At 49.0% G+C, this 17,528-nt stretch overlaps 8 protein-coding genes across 8 annotated transcripts; 4 read left to right on the top strand and 4 right to left on the bottom strand.

Moving 5' to 3' along the window:
• Positions 1-2,266: 2,266 nt before the first annotated feature.
• On the top strand, positions 2,267-4,169 carry N7455_011332 (sugar porter family MFS transporter; the record flags this gene model as incomplete). The annotated part of the gene is made up of 3 exons (XM_065606635.1): positions 2,267-2,566; positions 2,620-3,356; positions 3,409-4,169. Coding segments are annotated over 3 exons (1,722 nt in total), but the record flags the coding sequence as incomplete, so codon positions are not given.
• Positions 4,170-6,028: 1,859 nt separating this feature from the next.
• On the top strand, positions 6,029-7,513 carry N7455_011331 (intradiol ring-cleavage dioxygenase; the record flags this gene model as incomplete). The annotated part of the gene is made up of 5 exons (XM_040958880.2): positions 6,029-6,278; positions 6,333-6,485; positions 6,536-6,678; positions 6,751-6,916; positions 7,068-7,513. The coding sequence occupies 5 exons, from the start codon at positions 6,029-6,031 to the stop codon at positions 7,511-7,513; spliced, it is 1,158 nt and encodes a 385-aa protein (XP_040810678.1).
• A 697-nt stretch (positions 7,514-8,210) lies between these two features.
• N7455_011330 (uncharacterized protein) lies at positions 8,211-8,672 on the bottom strand (the record flags this gene model as incomplete). Its single annotated transcript, XM_065606634.1, has 2 exons — positions 8,211-8,537; positions 8,601-8,672. 2 exons carry the CDS (start codon positions 8,670-8,672, stop codon positions 8,211-8,213), a joined length of 399 nt encoding a protein of 132 aa, XP_065459800.1.
• Positions 8,673-9,057: 385 nt separating this feature from the next.
• Positions 9,058-11,793, bottom strand: N7455_011329 (Rad4 family protein; the record flags this gene model as incomplete). The annotated part of the gene is made up of 1 exon (XM_040958873.2): positions 9,058-11,793. The coding sequence occupies one exon, from the start codon at positions 11,791-11,793 to the stop codon at positions 9,058-9,060; it is 2,736 nt and encodes a 911-aa protein (XP_040810620.2).
• Positions 11,794-11,920: 127 nt separating this feature from the next.
• On the top strand, positions 11,921-12,593 carry N7455_011328 (CoA-binding protein). The gene is made up of 2 exons (XM_040958898.2): positions 11,921-12,114; positions 12,169-12,593. Exons 1-2 carry the CDS (start codon positions 12,030-12,032, stop codon positions 12,546-12,548), a joined length of 465 nt encoding a protein of 154 aa, XP_040810672.1. The 5' UTR covers positions 11,921-12,029; the 3' UTR covers positions 12,549-12,593.
• A 221-nt stretch (positions 12,594-12,814) lies between these two features.
• N7455_011327 (uncharacterized protein) lies at positions 12,815-13,885 on the top strand (the record flags this gene model as incomplete). Its single annotated transcript, XM_040958881.2, has 1 exon — positions 12,815-13,885. The coding sequence occupies one exon, from the start codon at positions 12,815-12,817 to the stop codon at positions 13,883-13,885; it is 1,071 nt and encodes a 356-aa protein (XP_040810644.2).
• Positions 13,886-14,348: 463 nt separating this feature from the next.
• On the bottom strand, positions 14,349-15,876 carry N7455_011326 (uncharacterized protein; the record flags this gene model as incomplete). Its single annotated transcript, XM_040958924.2, has 7 exons — positions 14,349-14,621; positions 14,675-14,872; positions 14,925-15,041; positions 15,110-15,373; positions 15,427-15,504; positions 15,566-15,652; positions 15,724-15,876. The coding sequence occupies 7 exons, from the start codon at positions 15,874-15,876 to the stop codon at positions 14,349-14,351; spliced, it is 1,170 nt and encodes a 389-aa protein (XP_040810652.2).
• Positions 15,877-15,982: 106 nt separating this feature from the next.
• N7455_011325 (uncharacterized protein) lies at positions 15,983-16,246 on the bottom strand (the record flags this gene model as incomplete). Its single annotated transcript, XM_065606633.1, has 1 exon — positions 15,983-16,246. One exon carries the CDS (start codon positions 16,244-16,246, stop codon positions 15,983-15,985), a length of 264 nt encoding a protein of 87 aa, XP_065459799.1.
• Positions 16,247-17,528: the final 1,282 nt, after the last annotated feature.

Raw genomic sequence — 17,528 nt, 5'->3', positions numbered from 1 at the left:
GACTTGTTGGTTTCATTGTTCAATGTTATTGCTTTATTGAAAATAAAACCTTTACCTGGTACCTATCGCTATAGGAAGGAGCCATCAAGGCGAATCTTGATGCAGGTGCAACCGAACACCCTGGCTCTGGACTCGAGACCCCTGCACGGAATACAACGTAGGACAATATGTACAGATGCAATCCATGGTACTCAAACGTTGTGTCAAAATGTACGTGTCAGTTAAACCGGAGAAATAATATACAAAAAAAAACGAGATGCCACGAATCGTGGTCAAGGCCATGTATTGAAATCCAAAAGAGGAAATTGATTATCGCAGGGAATAATATAATAATCATAATTCTACACCGGTGACAAGATCCAGCGTTGAAGACAAGTCCTGGGAAAATGCTACGCCCAGAAAAACTAACCTAAATTCGGGGGATCCGGAGACTTCTCCATATTCTCAATGCCGAATGAGTATGGAGTAGTGCAAAAGTACATCGTACTCGGGAACTACCGAGTCCCCACGTATCGATAGATATTTTCCCCTCAAAAAGGATCACAAATCTCTGTTCTAACGGAAAGTGTTCACCGGAATCGGATGTGATTTCCTCGGCTCGCTCCATTTTCTCGTTTGTTTTTCGGGCAGTCCCAGTTCCTTCAGCTCCCCTAACTTCGGTCCCCATATCCACTTAGTATGGCCAATGTGGATCCCTTATACCACCATTTCACCCGAGACCATATGGCAAGTTTCCTATGGATCAGTCCCTTTGTACTCCGTAAGCCGAGCGCAGACCCGTGGATGGGGCACGGGGTAGCATTTGCTGTATTTGGCCACTCCAGAGTTGGGTAGGTAACAAAGGGGGAATGGTTCGGAAGTTTAGTAGAGTCACATTTTCTGACATCGAATAGCATGCCACGCTCAAGCGCGCTGTCGCGATGCAAAGTAGCCAAGACAACAAGCACGAAATTCTCCCGACAATAGCCCGCTCGTTCACTTCGTGGCGATGTCTGGCACGGGACAGACTGTAAAAACTCGACTTCACGTGATAGCCAAGACAGATTGCGGAGGTGAAAGGGGTTAGGGCCCCCCGTGTGTAACTGGCTGGTTTTTCCGTGGAAGAAAAACGGATAAACCCTCGAAAGCCCACCTCTGCCATCAGAAATCTTGTGTTTCTGAGAGACCCACTAGTGAGCTCGGCAATGCCCGAACCCCATATTCACATCTTGATCGTCTTGATCGTCTTGATCGTCTTGATCGTCTTTTTATTGCTTATTTTTTTCTAACTATACACGGCTAGCAACATACACTCGGTAAAGCGGTAGCAGTCATGAAACTAATTTACTATGATTATTCTAACTGTATACCCTGGCCGTACTAACTCCGTAGTCAGCTTGCCTTACGCCAAGACTAGTTTTTTTTTCCCTTTAAAGTAAAGGGGAGAGTGTGATTGTGTGGCGTCGTCAAGGTCTGTGCTTTGTACGGCTTGCCCTCAATGTGACATTGATGTGAATATACGGAGTAGTAGTTTTTAGTCTGGAAGTATTCAACTGTGAGCTGTATGCAGTTCCCTTCAGATCACCAGACTCATAACTGAGCCGCCTTTTTTTTCATTGGCAAATAGGCTAGATATATATATATATATATATATATATACCCCTGGAGGTACTAGTGGAATAAAAATAATCTGGGGAAAAAGATGTGGGGGGTTGTGGACTGGAGGAGTCACAGTCTAAAAAGAAAAGAAGTATCCACGTGCACAGTCCCATAGGCAACCAACCAATCAAAGGTGATTTCCCTGCGGACCCTCTATCCTAAAGTGGGCATCTCCGGTTTGTCAACCCGAGGCTCTGTTTGGATCTAGATGTTCATGTATGAAGTTGGGGGAGGATTCTTGCAGTGGTTTTGGGTTTCTTTCCTTGTCACTTTGACCCTCTTGTAATGAGACAAGGATCAGCGGATCAAATCTGGGGATTCTGCCCAATCGAATCACCTTGTCTCACAGTTTTACGGCTTGGGCCGTGCAGCACTTCCCCGGTTTTCTATACTTGCCGTTTCTATCGCGTGGTCAAATTTCTAGAGTCGACTTGGCTACACAGTCATTCCAGCCGATTTCTAAGTTTTCTGTATTTTCGGCGGACAGGGACCAAGTCAAATATGGATTAGATGAGATTATTATTTTTCGTAGTTTTGCTTTTTTTTTTTTTTTTTTCCAGGGATATGGGGGAAGTCTGGGGAGGACCTGCCTGACATATAAAATATAAATTCTCTCCCCCTCCCCAGTCCCTTCCTCTCCTCCTCTTCCATCTACCTCTCACCTCACATTATCTTCCTTTTGAGACATCTCACTTTGTCTCTTTCTGGATTTCTTACATACATCTACCCTCATCGACTAGCTACCATGCCTGGTGGAGCGGTCACCTCTGGACCGGTCGATGCCACGCGTGTTGAGGCCCCGGTCACATTCAAGGCCTACTTGATGTGTGCCTTTGCTGCCTTTGGCGGTATCTTCTTCGGTTATGACTCAGGTTACATAAACGGTGTTCTCGGCATGAAGTATTTCATCCAGCACTTCGAAGATCTTGTGAGTGTCAAGGTCTGCCCACAAGTTCCTAGAATCTCACTAACCACGCCTAGGATCCTGCCACTACCGAACCGAAGCTATTCGTCATCCCGTCCTCCCGAAAGTCACTCATCGTCTCCATTCTCTCCGCTGGAACCTTCTTTGGTTCCCTCATCGCCGGTGATCTGGCTGATTGGTTCGGTCGTCGGATTACAATCATCGCTGGCTGTGCCATTTTCATCGTTGGTGTCGTTTTGCAGACCGCCTCTACCAGCATTGGACTTCTCGTTGCCGGTCGTCTCATTTCCGGTTTCGGTATCGGATTTGTCTCCGCTATCATCATTCTCTACATGTCTGAGATTGCACCCCGCAAGGTCCGTGGTGCCATCGTCTCGGGTTACCAGTTTTGTATCACCATTGGCATGATGCTTGCCTCGTGCGTGAACTATGGTACCCAGGACCGTACAGACAGTGGGTCGTACCGGATCCCCATTGCCCTCCAGATGCTCTGGGCTCTTTTGTTAGCCTTTGGATTGTTCATGCTGCCCGAGTCCCCTCGATTCTTCATCCGCAAGGGTCAGAAGGATAAGGCTCGCACTGTGTTGGCCCGTATCCGTGGACAGCCCGAGAATTCAGACTTTGTCGAGATGGAGCTGAATGAGATTGACGCCAACAACCAGTACGAACAAATGGTTATCCCTCAGGGTGGATACTTCAGCACTTGGCTCAGTTGCTTCAACGGAAGCCTCTGGCACCCTAACAGCAACCTTCGTCGTACTATCCTGGGTACCTCGCTGCAGATGATGCAACAGTATGTCTTACTCTCATCTCCCTGTTATTGAATATAAACTAACTAGCTATAGATGGACTGGTGTCAACTTCATTTTCTACTTCGGTACCACTTTCTTCACGCAGCTTGGCACAATTGATGACCCCTTCCTGATCAGCATGATCACCACGATTGTCAATGTGTTCTCCACTCCACTCTCCTTCTACGCCATTGAGAGATACGGACGTCGCCCTCTGCTTCTTTGGGGTGCCCTGGGTATGGTTGTGTGCCAGTTCATTGTCGCTATTATTGGTGTCACCGATGGCAGCAACCCCAAGGCCGTCAGTGCAATGATCGCTTTCATTTGCATCTACATCTTCTTCTTTGCCAGCACCTGGGGCCCCGGCGCTTGGGTCGTTATCGGCGAAATCTTCCCTCTGCCCATCCGGTCCCGCGGCGTGGCCCTCTCCACCGCCTCCAACTGGCTCTGGAACTGCATCATCGCAGTCATCACTCCTTACATGACGGATGCCGACAAGGGTAACCTTGGCGCTAAGGTGTTCTTCATCTGGGGCTCTTTGTGCACCTGCGCCTTTATCTACACCTACTTCCTCATTCCTGAGACCAAGGGTCTAACCCTAGAGCAGGTTGACAAGATGATGGAAGAGACCACTCCTCGCACTTCCGCTAAGTGGCAGCCTCACAGCACCTTTGCTGCCGATATTGGAATGGACGAGAAGGCTGCCCATGCACCCAGCGTGACCCAGCAGGAAGTCTAATCCATCGGGCTGGTTTTGCCATGGTGGTTCTCTTGTTCTCTGTCTTTTACGTAGTGCTAGCCCACCCTCAGCAGGCTTTGCTTCTATTATTGCCTCTATCATGAGTTAACAGTTTCATGCGATCCCCCCGATATCCACGAATATGCATGTAACATACTTAATATAATTCAAATGGCTTTTAATACTATTTTCCTTTTAATTCTTGTAGCCAACCATTTAGCTAACTATGACGATGCTTGATACCCAAAAGTTCACACATATATTTGGGCCATAGTCTCGATCATATTGACAATTGTTATCCTCGGTAGAAAAATGAAAGAATTTCCTAGTTGGGGAATAGCCCTAGGGAACATGAAGTCTAATACCAAAGTACCAAAGGCGTACCTAACCGGCCCTTACATTATTTTATAAAAATTATAGACCCTCCTATATCGGGGCCGGTTAGGTAGAATTCCAAGGTTAACTAAGTGGTGATAGTAATATAAGAACAGGGAAGAGCGGTGTAACAGACCAAAAATAACCTTGGGATAGCAAAATCGGAAACGAATTGCACATTCATCATGAAGGACATAGTGAAGTCATCAGGGGGCGACGCAAAACAGCCCCAGAGGCGTAACTGATGAGACATTACTCCGTACAGCCACACCTCATTAAAATGGATCCCACTTTTTTTGTGTACTCGCATTCTCTCCCCATAAGGTTGAAATCCACCAACTCAGCCCTGGGAACATCGGGATCTCCGGACAGTAAGCAATTGCCAAGCCTTTCTTTCAGCTTATGTCAGCGTCTTGGCAAATCTTGGAAACCCAACATTATTTTGTTCCAGGACACAGATTGAATGGGAAAATACACTCTTAACAAGAAAAATACTTTCACATGTGCCTTGTCTTTCATTGATTGAATGTTTCCTGTAGCCAATCTCGGAGTGCGGCATATATATTGTTGATTGTTGACACAAGTATTCAGCCAAACCTTGGAAGCCATCGGGGCTCCATTCTCCGCTGACTGATCTCGCAGGGGACCTCCGGACGTGGACCGCCAAGACCGAATACGTATACACTACTACGCACGTTAGGGCAAAGACTCCATGCGCCCCGTCTAGCCGTTACATTGCGGTTTCGATGGACCGGGCTTGTTTGAAAATTTACTGGCTGAGTATAGGGGACCTATCTACCATTTGCCATTGAACCCATCCATGACAAGTCAGGGACGCATAAGCTACCCAGCCACATCCTTGGGCAGCGGAGTGCTCGCTTGCCAACTGGCGGTTATGCCTCTACGTTTGAAGACCCTTTCACATCTACAGACTCTAGATGGGTCAGTTCTGGATTGGATGAGTGGGGCCTCGTCATCATGGTCGATCACTTGGTCTAGTGCCGAAGTCTAGTGCTACGCAGAGAAAGATTTGTTCTATGGATATCATCCTTGGGCCGCGTCCTTAATTCCCCGCATGGCAAATTTCGAAACCCTCAATGGCTAGTTTGTCCTTGGCAGGACAATAGTGCCAGGGTGATCGACGGTGGATTCATCACAGTTGGTTAGAGTTGCTGCTGTACCAAGCCTCTGGCTCTTTCACAATCTACCGTTGTCCTATCAGCTGCAAGCAATTGCTACCCTTCGCACTATGACGGGGCTATTAATGGATGGTTGAAGCTCCACCGCAGGGGCCTGCAGTTACCTAAATGCCCTTCCTCGATGAGAAATGTTACGCGTTTCATTTGCCAATGCAGGCGCAGGGCTACCCCATATACCTCGTCAGCTTCATAAAAATATCGTTTATCTCAAGCGGGTCTATCCTGAATCTAGCCATGTTCCGCCTTGGTATTTCCAAATAGGCATCAGGAAGATAGATATAAAACACCCCAAGACACCCACCTGTGGTATCCTCAACTTCCTCATTCACATTCAACTTTTAACTACTTCAATACCTCGATCATGGTTCATCTCCCATCTGTTGTTGCCATTGGCCTGACTGCTCTGACTGGCATCGTGTCCGCTCACCCGGGACATGATGTTAGAGCCGAAGCTGCTGAGCGGGCTGAATTCTTGCAAAGTGCCCCTATTCACTCGCGCAGCCTTGCGCAATGTTCTTCTCGCCTTCAGCGTCGAGGCCAGCAAGACCGAAATGTGGTCCGTCGCCACCTGGCCGTGAAGAACCTTCGTCGCCGCCTTGGTCTTCAGCCTAGTATGTTTTGAAAGTCAAGTCCACAAACACTATCACATTCTAACAACCCAATAGCCAGCCACTTGCACAAGGCGCGCTCCGATAGCGCTCTGGATACTTCACACCACTCCAACCTCACGGGAGTGGATCCTTCTACCGACCCCGATGTGTTGTTTGGCACTGATGCTACCTGCATTCTCGCACCCGATGTCACCCAGGGACCTTACTGTTAGCTTCCCATTTCTGTTTTATGATTGAATGTTACTAACGCGGTTTAGATGTCACGGGTGAACTTATTCGTGACAACATGTCGGAGTCCCAGGGGGGTATTCCTCTCTACATGGACATCCAGCTGATCAACACCAACACCTGCGATCCCATTCCGGAGATCTACATGGACTTGTGGCACTGCAACTCCACCGTAAGTAAACCCTTCACTCTAATTCCCACTGTATTGCAGTACGAACAGTTCCGCTCATATCAATCATCATAGGGTGTCTATTCCGGAGTCGTCGCCAGTGGAAACGGCAACTCTGATGATACGACTAACCTCAACACAACCTTCCTCCGAGGTATTCAGAAGAGTAACAGGGAGGGTGTTGTCCAGATGCAAACCACCTTCCCAGGTCATTACACTGGCCGCGCAACTCACATCCACGGTATGATACTCAGATACGAAATTCTCCCTTCATGGTTATTGTCTTTTTTTTTTTTTTTTCTTTTTACCGTTTCTTTTTTGTTTGCATGGATGACCTTTGCCAAATGCTACCAATTGAAATCAATTCCAATATTTACTAACATCATCAATAGTTCTCACCCACCCAGCCAACGAGACCCAGGTCCTTGCAAACGGAACCCTTTCCGGTCTGTACTCCGCGCACTCGTCGCACGTTGGACAGATTTTCTTCGACCAGGATCTTATTACTGCCGCTGATGAGGTTTCCCCGTACTCGTCCAACACTCAGGAGGTGACCCTCAACTCCGACGACAGCATTCTCAGCGAAGAGCTCGATACCATTGACCCATTCATGGAATACGTCTACCTGGGCGATGATATCTCCGACGGAATCTTCGCTTGGATCTCCGTTGGTATGGACCCTACCGTCGACTCCAGTGTCTCCCCCGCAGCCTATTACACTGAGCAGGGTGGTGTTGAGAACGAGAATGCCGGTGCTGGTATGGGTGGTGGTGGTGGTTCTCCCCCCGGCGGTTCCTCCAGCGGTGCTGCCCCATCTGCCTCGGCCACGGCCTTCTAGATGAGACGGTTTACGCTTGTCTCTCGGCTACAGTAAATGGGTAGATCACACGGATGTTCAATTCCATGTCCTCAACTGGCTTTTGTTTTTGTCTTCACTGTCACAATAGTCAAAAAAGATATTTTCTCATAGTCCTTGCCTTACTCTTCGTATCGAGCTTGTATTCAATGGTTTTCAATAGGTTTGTGGGGGGTTTTAGAATAAGATAACATCACTATAAATAAATCACCATCCGCTTTCGCTCTTCACAACACACAACATGGGCTTGCCCCTTGATTATTTAGAATGATCTGTGTCAGTGTAACAATACACAAGAGACCGGTTTTATCGAGGATCTATAGTAGTACATAGTTAGTGATTGATTCAAGACCAAGTGCTCTAGCGCCTTTTTTTAAGCAATTTACTAGGTTATTCGAGTTAGAATGACTCAGAAAAGCTGATGGCCGAGGCCCAAGTTTGACCCAAGGGTATATATATTTATTCTACAAAATTGACGAATAACAGTCATCTATCGAAAAGAAATATGGGTAAGCTGTTTAAAAGGAATACTACATAGTCGTCACTCATCCTTAGAACATGCAAAATATTGATACAATGTCCCCGAAACGCTCCTCGAAATTGACCATCCAAAAAAAGATCGCTAACATGCCGATGAATTCCCTACTCCCAGGTCCCCCAATAGACCCGCTCTTCTTTCTCAAATCCTCATCATTTTGGATGAGCCGCTATCTTCTGGTTCATATGATCGTTTTCCACTGTACTCGTCAACACCATCCACATCATCTGATGTATTTGAAAGAATGTGGGAAGGTAAAGGGCTGGTTTCCCCTATCTCAGTTTTGAGTCGGCTATCAAACGTATCATAGGGCTTGTATGGGATTCTTTTCTGCTGAATTGTAGGCCGTTGGATGGGGATTGTTGCATCCATCCAATTTTTGAGCGCGCCCAGGAGCTCGGTGGTGATTTTGGCCTCGTACAACATGATATATTCCCGTTCTAATGCGTTAGTCACGAGAAGACGCGACTAAGAACGAATCAGCTGGGGCCGCGATAGACCGATTAAATAGCATCAGCAGGCAGAACATACGGTGTAGGTGATTGGTTTTGATGAATTGAGGTTGCGCTCCTGAAGCTGCGCGAGATCCAACAAGTGACACATGAAATATGGATCTTCGGTCCATTCCTCCGGAGTTGTTTGAGCTAGTCGCTTCCGATGAATGCTCCAACTAACCTTGTTCGTAACTCCCCTTGGACCTGGACAAGGATAAAACTGCCGATAGCGGGCTCCATTGACCGTTGTGTTGTGCATATAGCCCAATAATGAGGGTGGGCAATTGTTGATATGGTCAATCGATTTTACATTACACACCGTAAGACAAATTTCTTTTGGATTTTTAATCACTATCCTTCGAAGAAGTTTTTTCAGATCAGGATTTGCAAACAATCCTACTTGGTGCAAGAGACTGCTGGCATCGGTACATAGTACATAACACAACACATAGCCCTCTTCTAGTCCTAGCCATATGGATGATACATTCATTCCATTAACGGCCTCGGCCTCGCATTCGGCGTGTCGAGCGAGGTGCGTATTCAGGTTCTGAGTCCTCACCCTTGCCATTATCCACCTCGTTATCTGAATCCGAAGAGATAGACACAGGCGGGGAGTTTGCCGCAGGAGATCCAGATTCGAATGGCTCATTGTCATCAGGATCATCGGCATCAGTATGAGACGGACCTGCATGACTCCGCTGCTGCTGATGGTGCTCCACAATCAACCCATCGTCCGCATCATCTTCATGACCAGGAAGAAGAAAGCCACCGCCATGATCAATAGCGTTATATGACGATTCCCGATCAGGCATTTCTTCATCAACACCATCATCATCCGATTCGTCCTCCTGTTTCTTCTTCTGTGCAGCGAAAGGGTTATGCGAATCGCGCTCCCGATCAGCATCCGGATCTCCACCCCCATACTCATCCCTGACCCGCTCCATAATCCGTAACCCAAATAAAAACTTCCTCCACGTCTGCAGAATCTTCTTCTCGGCCTTAAGCTCCTCCCTCTTTCTCTTCTCCGCGGCCTCAACCTTCCAAGCATCCCGAAGTAAATCCTCATTCTCAGCCGCAACAACAACACCCTGAATAACCGGCACAGCCATCTTCGATCCAAACTCGAACCCCGTCACTGCCTCCGCGTAGTCAATGCCGAGCTTCTTACATACCCGCACAGTACCAGGCAAGGGGACATGCGCCGCGCCTGCGGGAACCATACTCGGCACGAAACAGTCGATATTACCATATTCGTTCTTGGGGATGCGGCCGTCCTGAATAGGTGGCGGGACGATGTACTCTGTCTGATCACGCGCGTATAGACCCTGCAGAGGCTTCTCGCCGGTCTGGCGGTGCAGTTCGTCGACTTCGCGTTTGCGTATGAGCGTCACGGCGCGGATGGGCACACGCTTAAGAGCTACCGCGCCCGGTTTTGTCTGGCGGCCTTCTTTATGCCAACTTTCGGCGGAGAGGCATTTTAGCACGTCAGCTCGTCGGAAGACGGGCTCTTCTTTAGCGCGGGCGCCTTTTCCGGCGATAAAGGTTCGGACTGGTTCCGCGCCGGGGCGGAGGGCTTCTTCACGGCGGAGAAAGCGTTCTAGGACGAACTCAGTGGAAGTTCGGAGGCTTTGCAGAGTATCGACGGTTTGCGTTGTTTTCTTCTTCTCGGGTTGGTTAGGTTGTAGATCTCGAGTTTCTTCGAGTTTGTCGACTGCTGTTTTGCTCTTTCGGGCTCGTTGGTACCCGCGCATTACCATCCCGAACCAGTCGAAGGCGATGTAGTGCCCGCGAGGACCTACGGGTACTTTTTCCAAGGGCATTCGGAAGCCCTTCGTTTTCCCCGGCCAGGTCCGCCGTCGAAGGTATCTTGTTGTGACCTCTTTGGCAGTGCCATCTGACGAGTGGGCGACAACGTAGCATATGACTTGTTTGGCCCGGTCTGCTTTTGCGCCGCGTGGCTCGAAGTTTGCTTGTAGGTCTGTATCTGCAAATGGCGCCACGGGGTTGGAAAGTACAAGCGGGTCGACAGATATGATCTCATTCGTGACGGGTGAGGCAACTTCGGTCCAGTAGATAGGAAATGGTAGATCCTCGTCAAACTGTTTGCGCTTGTTCTTCGCTGGCAGTTTATTTTCAGCTGCGTCAGTCTCAGGCTCGGATGCTTCTCGCTCCCCTTCATTATCGGTGTCCTTATCTGCCTTGGAAGGTGTGAGAGGTGTGTAGGTTTCTCCCTTGGTCCAACCAAAACCCAGCGGCTGTAGACTAGCCACGAGCCTAGCCTCAATGCCTAGAGCACGGACGAGAGCCGTGAACAGCTGCGCGCCAACATCCCGCGAGCCCTGCATACGCTCGGCGATCGCGCGAAATTCGTCAAGGTTGGCGATACGCTCACCATGCCGCTCTGGGTCGTGTTCTTCCTCGCGAAAGTCGGTGATTGCAGTCTCAAGAGCAGATACCGGTCGGTATCCATACTTTCGCAGTCCTGGCGCTGTGATGCGAAACTGCTTCCTCCAGTATGCGACCAGCACCTTGATCAAGATAATGATTGGATCGCCACGGCTCATATCCGGCTGGCCTGGTTCCAGGCGCTCGGACTCTTCACTCCAGTCTTTATTCTTCTGGGCCTTTTTGCCTTTCTTCTTACTCCTGGGCGGTTCAGGTTTTGGCTCTGGTGGTTCTAGGCCCGATGCTATGCGCCATTTCTTGACTTCCTTATGGATCCCTTCCGGTAGCTTTTTACGCAGTATCTCGTGAACTTTGGGGTCGTTGCTCCAGGCATTGCGGATAGCGTTGTGGAAAAGCAAGCATTGGACATGCATACAGTGTGTCTGGATCCGGATTTGGCGTTCGATCTTACTAGGTCCTTTCTTACCATCCAGAAGATCGGCCACGTGTGTCTCGTTTTGATCCAGGGTCAATTCCAGGTCCTGTAGCTCCGGGGCCGCAACAGTAGGTGTAATGGCGCTAGTCTTGTCTATCGCATCCTCCCAGTCAATATCCTCTTCTTCATCTTCGGATTCCTCAGATTCATGAGGGGCATTGTCCTTGTTGAGGAGACCTTCAGGTGCGTCGCTCAAAGATGAGTTGGAATCGGAGTCGGAGTCGGAGAGGTGGAACGGAGCTGGGGGAGGAGCTTGGGGGGGAGCTTGAGCATTATCGGGCCGGGCCTGGCGTTTGGCCGGGGGCGGGTCCTCGGAGGATACGCGCTTGCGAGGGAGAAAGGGTGGCATGCGGATGAATGTGAAAGACGTGAAGTAACAAGTAAGTTCGCCGAATGTCGGAGATGGGTGATGAAGGGAGACAAAGTCGTCATCGGCCGAGGTTGCGCGCTTTACTTTCTTCTTTTTGCAACTTTACAACTGTTTGCTATTACCTACTTGGCTACCAGTTATAATAACATTCAAAGACTACTTTCGCTCTTTGAGAACATAAATCGATTTATTCCATTCAAATTATTCAAATTACCATGGCAGCAGTCAAGCGATTCTTCTCTTCCCCCCGCTTTGCGGTGGCGGGGGCCAGCAATGACACTCATAAGTTCGGATACAAAAGTAGGGGAACACACTCTTTGTTGGCATTGGTATAGAGAAACTAAATTATTACAGTCCTCGCTTGGTATCATCAACACTCCCTACCGGTGACACCACTCAATCCCCGAGCAGCGCAGATCACTCTCCCCTCGCGTGCTTATGATACAGTCCCCTCTCCGGCCAGCTTGCCATCGCCGGCGCAGACTTCCCTCTCAGTGGTGACTCCCCCGGCTGTAACCCTCCAGGTGTTGGAGGAAGCGCACTCGGTGGGGATCCCTGCAGTTTGGTTACAACCTGGTACCTTTAACGATCAGGTGTTGGAATACGCCCACAGCCACTTTGAGGCGGTGATTGCGGGAGATGGGGGACAGGGCGGCGAGGGATGGTGTGTGTTAGTTGATGGTGATGAGGGATTGGAGGCAGCTGGAGTACAATGGACCAGCCAGCGATTGTAATTTCAATATGGGGAATACTGAAATATGGGATATATGGGGTATATGGGATACATGTTATATGAGAATGTCATGTAGGGGGGTTTAAATAGTGTGAGACAAAGAGAAGTGACTTGTACGGAGTAAGGAACACTAATCCTGACACGGATATCCAACCTCTCGCTTTTTTTTTTTCCTCAAGAGACTCTCCTCTTTTTTTCTCCGATTTTGATCTTTTGATCTTTGATCTTTGATTTTTTTTTTGTCTTACTCTCTTCTTTCCTTCTAAAATGCCCGACATGCACGCTATCTTCAACTCTGCTTCACAACCTAAACTTGACCTCTCCAATGCGCCCTCTCAGCTCTTCCAAGTCCCAGCCTCCACGGCTTCCACATCGCTCTATTCTCTCTCACTAAGTCGCAAGCGACCACGTCGTAACACAGAGAAACTTTCGTCGCATTTTGAGTGCAATTTCACCGGATCCCCGGTGATCCACTCTAGCTACCGCTCAGTAAGCGTAACCGGAGGCAACGATTCCCACGCTTCGGCCGAGCTTGATTACCGTCCAAACCGATACCGCGAATCCTTCCTCCCACCCTCCTTCGATTCCTGCGACGAGTCAACAGACCTGACAAACTACAACGGCAGTCGCAAGCGTAGCCGCCGCGACTCTGACATTATATCGGCAAGCCCCGATGGCCCAAACACCACAACACCCACAGGCTGGGGCCAGACAGTGATCAAAGCTGTGAGCAAAGTACTCGATCTATGCTGGACTGGCGCATTCCGAGGGTTCTACGCAGGAGGAGGACAGGGCTACGACATGTCATCCAGCCCAGCAACAACCCTTGAATCCAGCTGGCTGCCCTCAACCAGCCCATCCACCGAGAAAGACATGTACAGCCCGAACGCATACTGCTCGACACCCGTACCCGGCCAATATCCAGACGACGAGGTCGACCGAAGCTGGGTTGTAGTACCCGAGAGCTCGGATCCATTCGTGGGTAGCAGCGAGCTTGCTAGCCCGTCACTCCGCACACGACGCACTTTTCAAGCATCTAGTCCTCGTCGCAAATCTGCCGTGATGCCCCGGCTCGCTAAACGAGTCGCTTACGCTTCTACCGGACCCCAATCCCCTACTAAGGGACAGGGGGGACTGCCATCCCCTCGGTTGAGGGATACACCTGCGTCTGCTGATATACAGCGACAGGCTGCTAAGATGCGCCGCAAGGAACGAGAAGAAGATGCCAGTATCCAGCGATTGAATAAGCAGCTACAAGCTATGATCCGGGAAGGGAAGGAGGCGTTGGGAACGACGGTGGTAGTGGACGATGTGGACATGTATGATGACTCTGATTAGGCTCGTCTTTGCCTTTCGGAGCATTTTGTTCCATCTCGAGTGGCTGTATTTGATTTCATCGCGTGTAACGACCTGATACCCCCCAAGGGCGCTCTTTAACTGGGTGGTCCGGACCGGAAAAGCCGGTTTTGATTTGACTACGATTAACGATTTCGATGTTTTGCTTTCTTTGCGTGCGCTCCTTGCAGCTTCGTCTGCCTGTCTCATTACTTAGCAGGGTTTTCCTGCGGGTTTCTGTGTCCAAACTTCAAAATTGCCTGTGTTTTACACACTGTTTATTATTGAACCAATGAAAGCATTTGACATTGTTTGGCAGAATAAATAACAACTCAACAACCCAGCATAACCGATTGCGCATCCCCAATCTTGGCCGGCTAGTCCAACTAATTTCATGAAAATCCGTATGCCAATCTGTTCGATTGATAGAAATAAATAAAACAAAAGCAATTGCCCTGCGTATAGCTTACTCAGAAGCAGCACCAGACCCCTGTTGCTGCTGCTCAGCAGCAAGACCAGGACCAGAGTGAGGACCAGCACCAGACGCAGGGTCAGGAGGACCCGAAGTAGAACCATCGCCCATGTCAGTGGGGGAGCTGGAACCGGGCTTGGGCATAGCACCTCCGGAAAGGAAATTGGTGACCTTGCCCAAAGCACCACCCTCGAGGAGAACACCGGTGAGTGTGGAGCCCTGGATGGGGGCTTGTCGAGCCTCAAGCTCCTTAGCGTCACGGCGCATCTAGACGAATGTTAGCCTGGTGTCGTGCGTCTGTGTTGGTGAGTGGCACGTACTGGGAGAAGGCCGACGCCATGTTCGGAGTTGCCCTTAAGACCACCGAGGCCGTTCTCGCCCATTAATCCGCCGAGAAGGCCGCCAGAGCTCTCGCTCTCCTTGGCTTCCTGGTTCTCGGCTCCCTTTTGGTTACCCTGCTGGCCCTCGTTGACCTTGGGGGTAGCGGACTCATCGCGCTTGTGGCTCTTGGAAACGGGCTATTGGAATTATTAACACTTGTATAAATAATCTGGTCTGGGAAGAACTTACGCTACCGCTGGTCAAAGACTGCAGGATACCAAAGACGCCCTGGGAGTGGCCCGCATCGCGGTTGTCGAGGTGCTTGGCAGGGGTTTCGGTCTGCTGGTGAGAGGGTTTATCTTGGTTCTGTGTGGTGTCAGACTTCGTTCTCTTATTCTAGTGGCTGTTCCAATGGCCGGGGATGCTTGTCGTACCTTTCCGAGAAGATCTCCAACGATAGGAAGGCTGCTGAGGCTGCTTTCGATGTCACGCTTCCAGTTTTTGCCGCCATTCTGGCCGGCATTTTGACCGTGGTTTTGACCGTGGTTTTGGCCATGGTTCTGGCCGGCGTTTTGTCCGGCGTTCTGACCATAGTTCTGACCTTCATTTTGACCAGCGTTCTGACCAGCGTTCTGACCATGGTTTTGACCGAAGCTTTGGCGCTTGTTCATACCATTCTCACCACCAGTGTGCGTGTGCTAGATTGCGTTAACATCCCGACCCTAAAATGACTGTTGTTTGAAATATAAACCTTTCCAAAAAGATTTCCGACGAGTGGCAAACCACTGATACCATCTCTCCCGATATCCCGGCGCTGGTTCTCCTTGTTCTATTCCGAGGCTATGGTTAGTCCTCCTGTAGTTGTATTCAAAACCACAGCCCAAACTTACGTTGCCAAGAAGACCTCCAATGACCGGAAGATCGTCGATGACGTTGTGGTGCTGAGGCTGAGCCTCGTCGCGCTTGGTCTCCTGCTTCTGTTGGTCGATTGGTGTTAGTATTTTGCCTTTCTAGCACCTCAGCTCCCAATGGAGCTAAAAGCACATACCCCTGCAAGCATAGTTCCAATGATGGGAATATCCTCAATGAGGTTCTTGTGCTCAACGGAACCCTGCTGCTCGGCACGACCATTCAGCTGAGCAACGGGAGCCGCCAAGCTGACGGCCGCAAAGAGCGTAAGGGCGTAAGTAGTCTTGACCATTGTGTCGGCTGTATAGACCTTTATCGCAAGTATCTAGCTGAAGGAAAGGAAGTGTCGGCGAGCGACGGAGCTGGATGAGGTAAATTTAAAAAAACAAGAAGGGGTATTAATGAGCGTCTGCGAGAATGCGAGTCACCTGGAGGGATTCCAGACCTTCTTTAATCTTTTCAGTACGGATCGTCTTGGTGACATTCTGCCATAACTGGGATATGAAGGGGCGTCGTCGCGTCCTGCTCCGTCCCCCGATATGAACACCCCTCGCGGCCAATCCGGTTGCTTTTTTGGCTGCTCTGACAGGGTGGCTGAATTCTTTTCTCCTTCGACCGGAATGCACCAATGCTTGATCGCGACAAATTTCTTCGTCGATCATGGTTTCACCTCCCTGCTATGCAAGGGATGATCCTGGCTCATCGTGGGAAATAATGTAGGGTCCAGGACCTACACTAATAATCCTTCTGCCATAGGTCTTTAATCCCGCAGGCTTTTTTCCGGGAAATTGGCGATGGGCAATACGCCCTGCTCAAGGGTTTGTTTGCTTCTTCCTGAAAGACATCGTCCACCTTGAGGTTCTCCTGCTTAGGATCTCATGGATTTGTTTACTGTCCTTCACAGTGGTTGCTCTGAGCGCGAATAAAAATGCAAATCCCACCCAAAGTCTTGGTTGGTACCTGCAGACGACAATATTCTTGCATACCTTCATACTTATTTATGTAGGTAGCTGTCTTCCTATTAGAGCTACAGCTCGCGCTGAATCTGCCTCTCTCATGGGTCCTTTTTCTGATCAACTTAACACACAAGGCGGCCAATTGGCCTAGTGGTAAGGCATCCGTTTCCGGTGCGGGAGATCGTAGGTTCGAATCCTGCATTGGTCGTTATCTTTTTGCTTTTTGTTACTCTACAACAAATTGTACGTACTCCTTATTCATCAGCTAGGCTTATTTATTTATTCCCTTTTGTTCTTGTCTAGCTGGGTGGGGTGGGTGGACGGTCCTCTCTCTTCCTCATATGGCGAAGGAAGTTTATGTCTTTTGGCAATCAATCCATACATACCATATACATAATGCATACATACATACATACATACATACATACATACATACATACATACATACACATTGATTGGTACATTAATCACCAAGAAGGGTGAATTTTGATTATTTAAAAACATCTTTTGTTAAGAACATGGTCGATGTCATAGATTAAATTAACATGGGATGCTAATTATATGTTTATATGTTCAATTATTCCATCCATCTAGGTAATTTCTAATTTCATCCAGGAAGGTATATTATATTAGTTATGATATATCTGTTGTACTAAAAGCGACTTGTTCTGCCTGTATACAGACAGCCCTGGAGGCATGTTATAATTCAGACTAATTTGAGTATGTGTTTCTGACACCCATATATGTATGTATCTCTCTCTGTCCACCCAGGTCTCGCTATCTCTGTGGTGACTTACTTGGCTTACAATCCCTAACTAACATCATGTCACTCTACCCCCTCCAGCCCCTCCCTCGCCATCAATGAAGTCAATCGATCCATGCAGTAAGCAACACAGATGCAAAAATGCATCATCCCCCATGTCTATAGAGGACAAAAGCAAAAATATAACGACCAATGCAGGATTCGAACCTACGATCTCCCGCACCG

The sequence above is a fragment of the Penicillium solitum genome (assembly GCF_028829755.1).
Source record: "Penicillium solitum strain IBT 25940 chromosome Unknown utg000009l_segment0_segment0, whole genome shotgun sequence".
Lineage (NCBI taxonomy): Eukaryota > Fungi > Ascomycota > Eurotiomycetes > Eurotiales > Aspergillaceae > Penicillium > Penicillium solitum.
Note: the sequence above shows the minus strand (reverse complement) of the source record. Positions and strands in the feature narration are given on the sequence as shown.

Excerpts from the sequence above, each read along its gene's own strand:
- N7455_011328 (XM_040958898.2), top strand. The coding sequence starts at position 12,030 with ATGGCAGCAGTCAAGCGATTCTTCTCTTCCCCCCGCTTTGCGGTGGCG. Across the intron at positions 12,115-12,168 it reads TCATAAGTTCGGATACAAAA|TCCTCGCTTGGTATCATCAA; the intron begins GTAGGGGAACAC and ends AAATTATTACAG.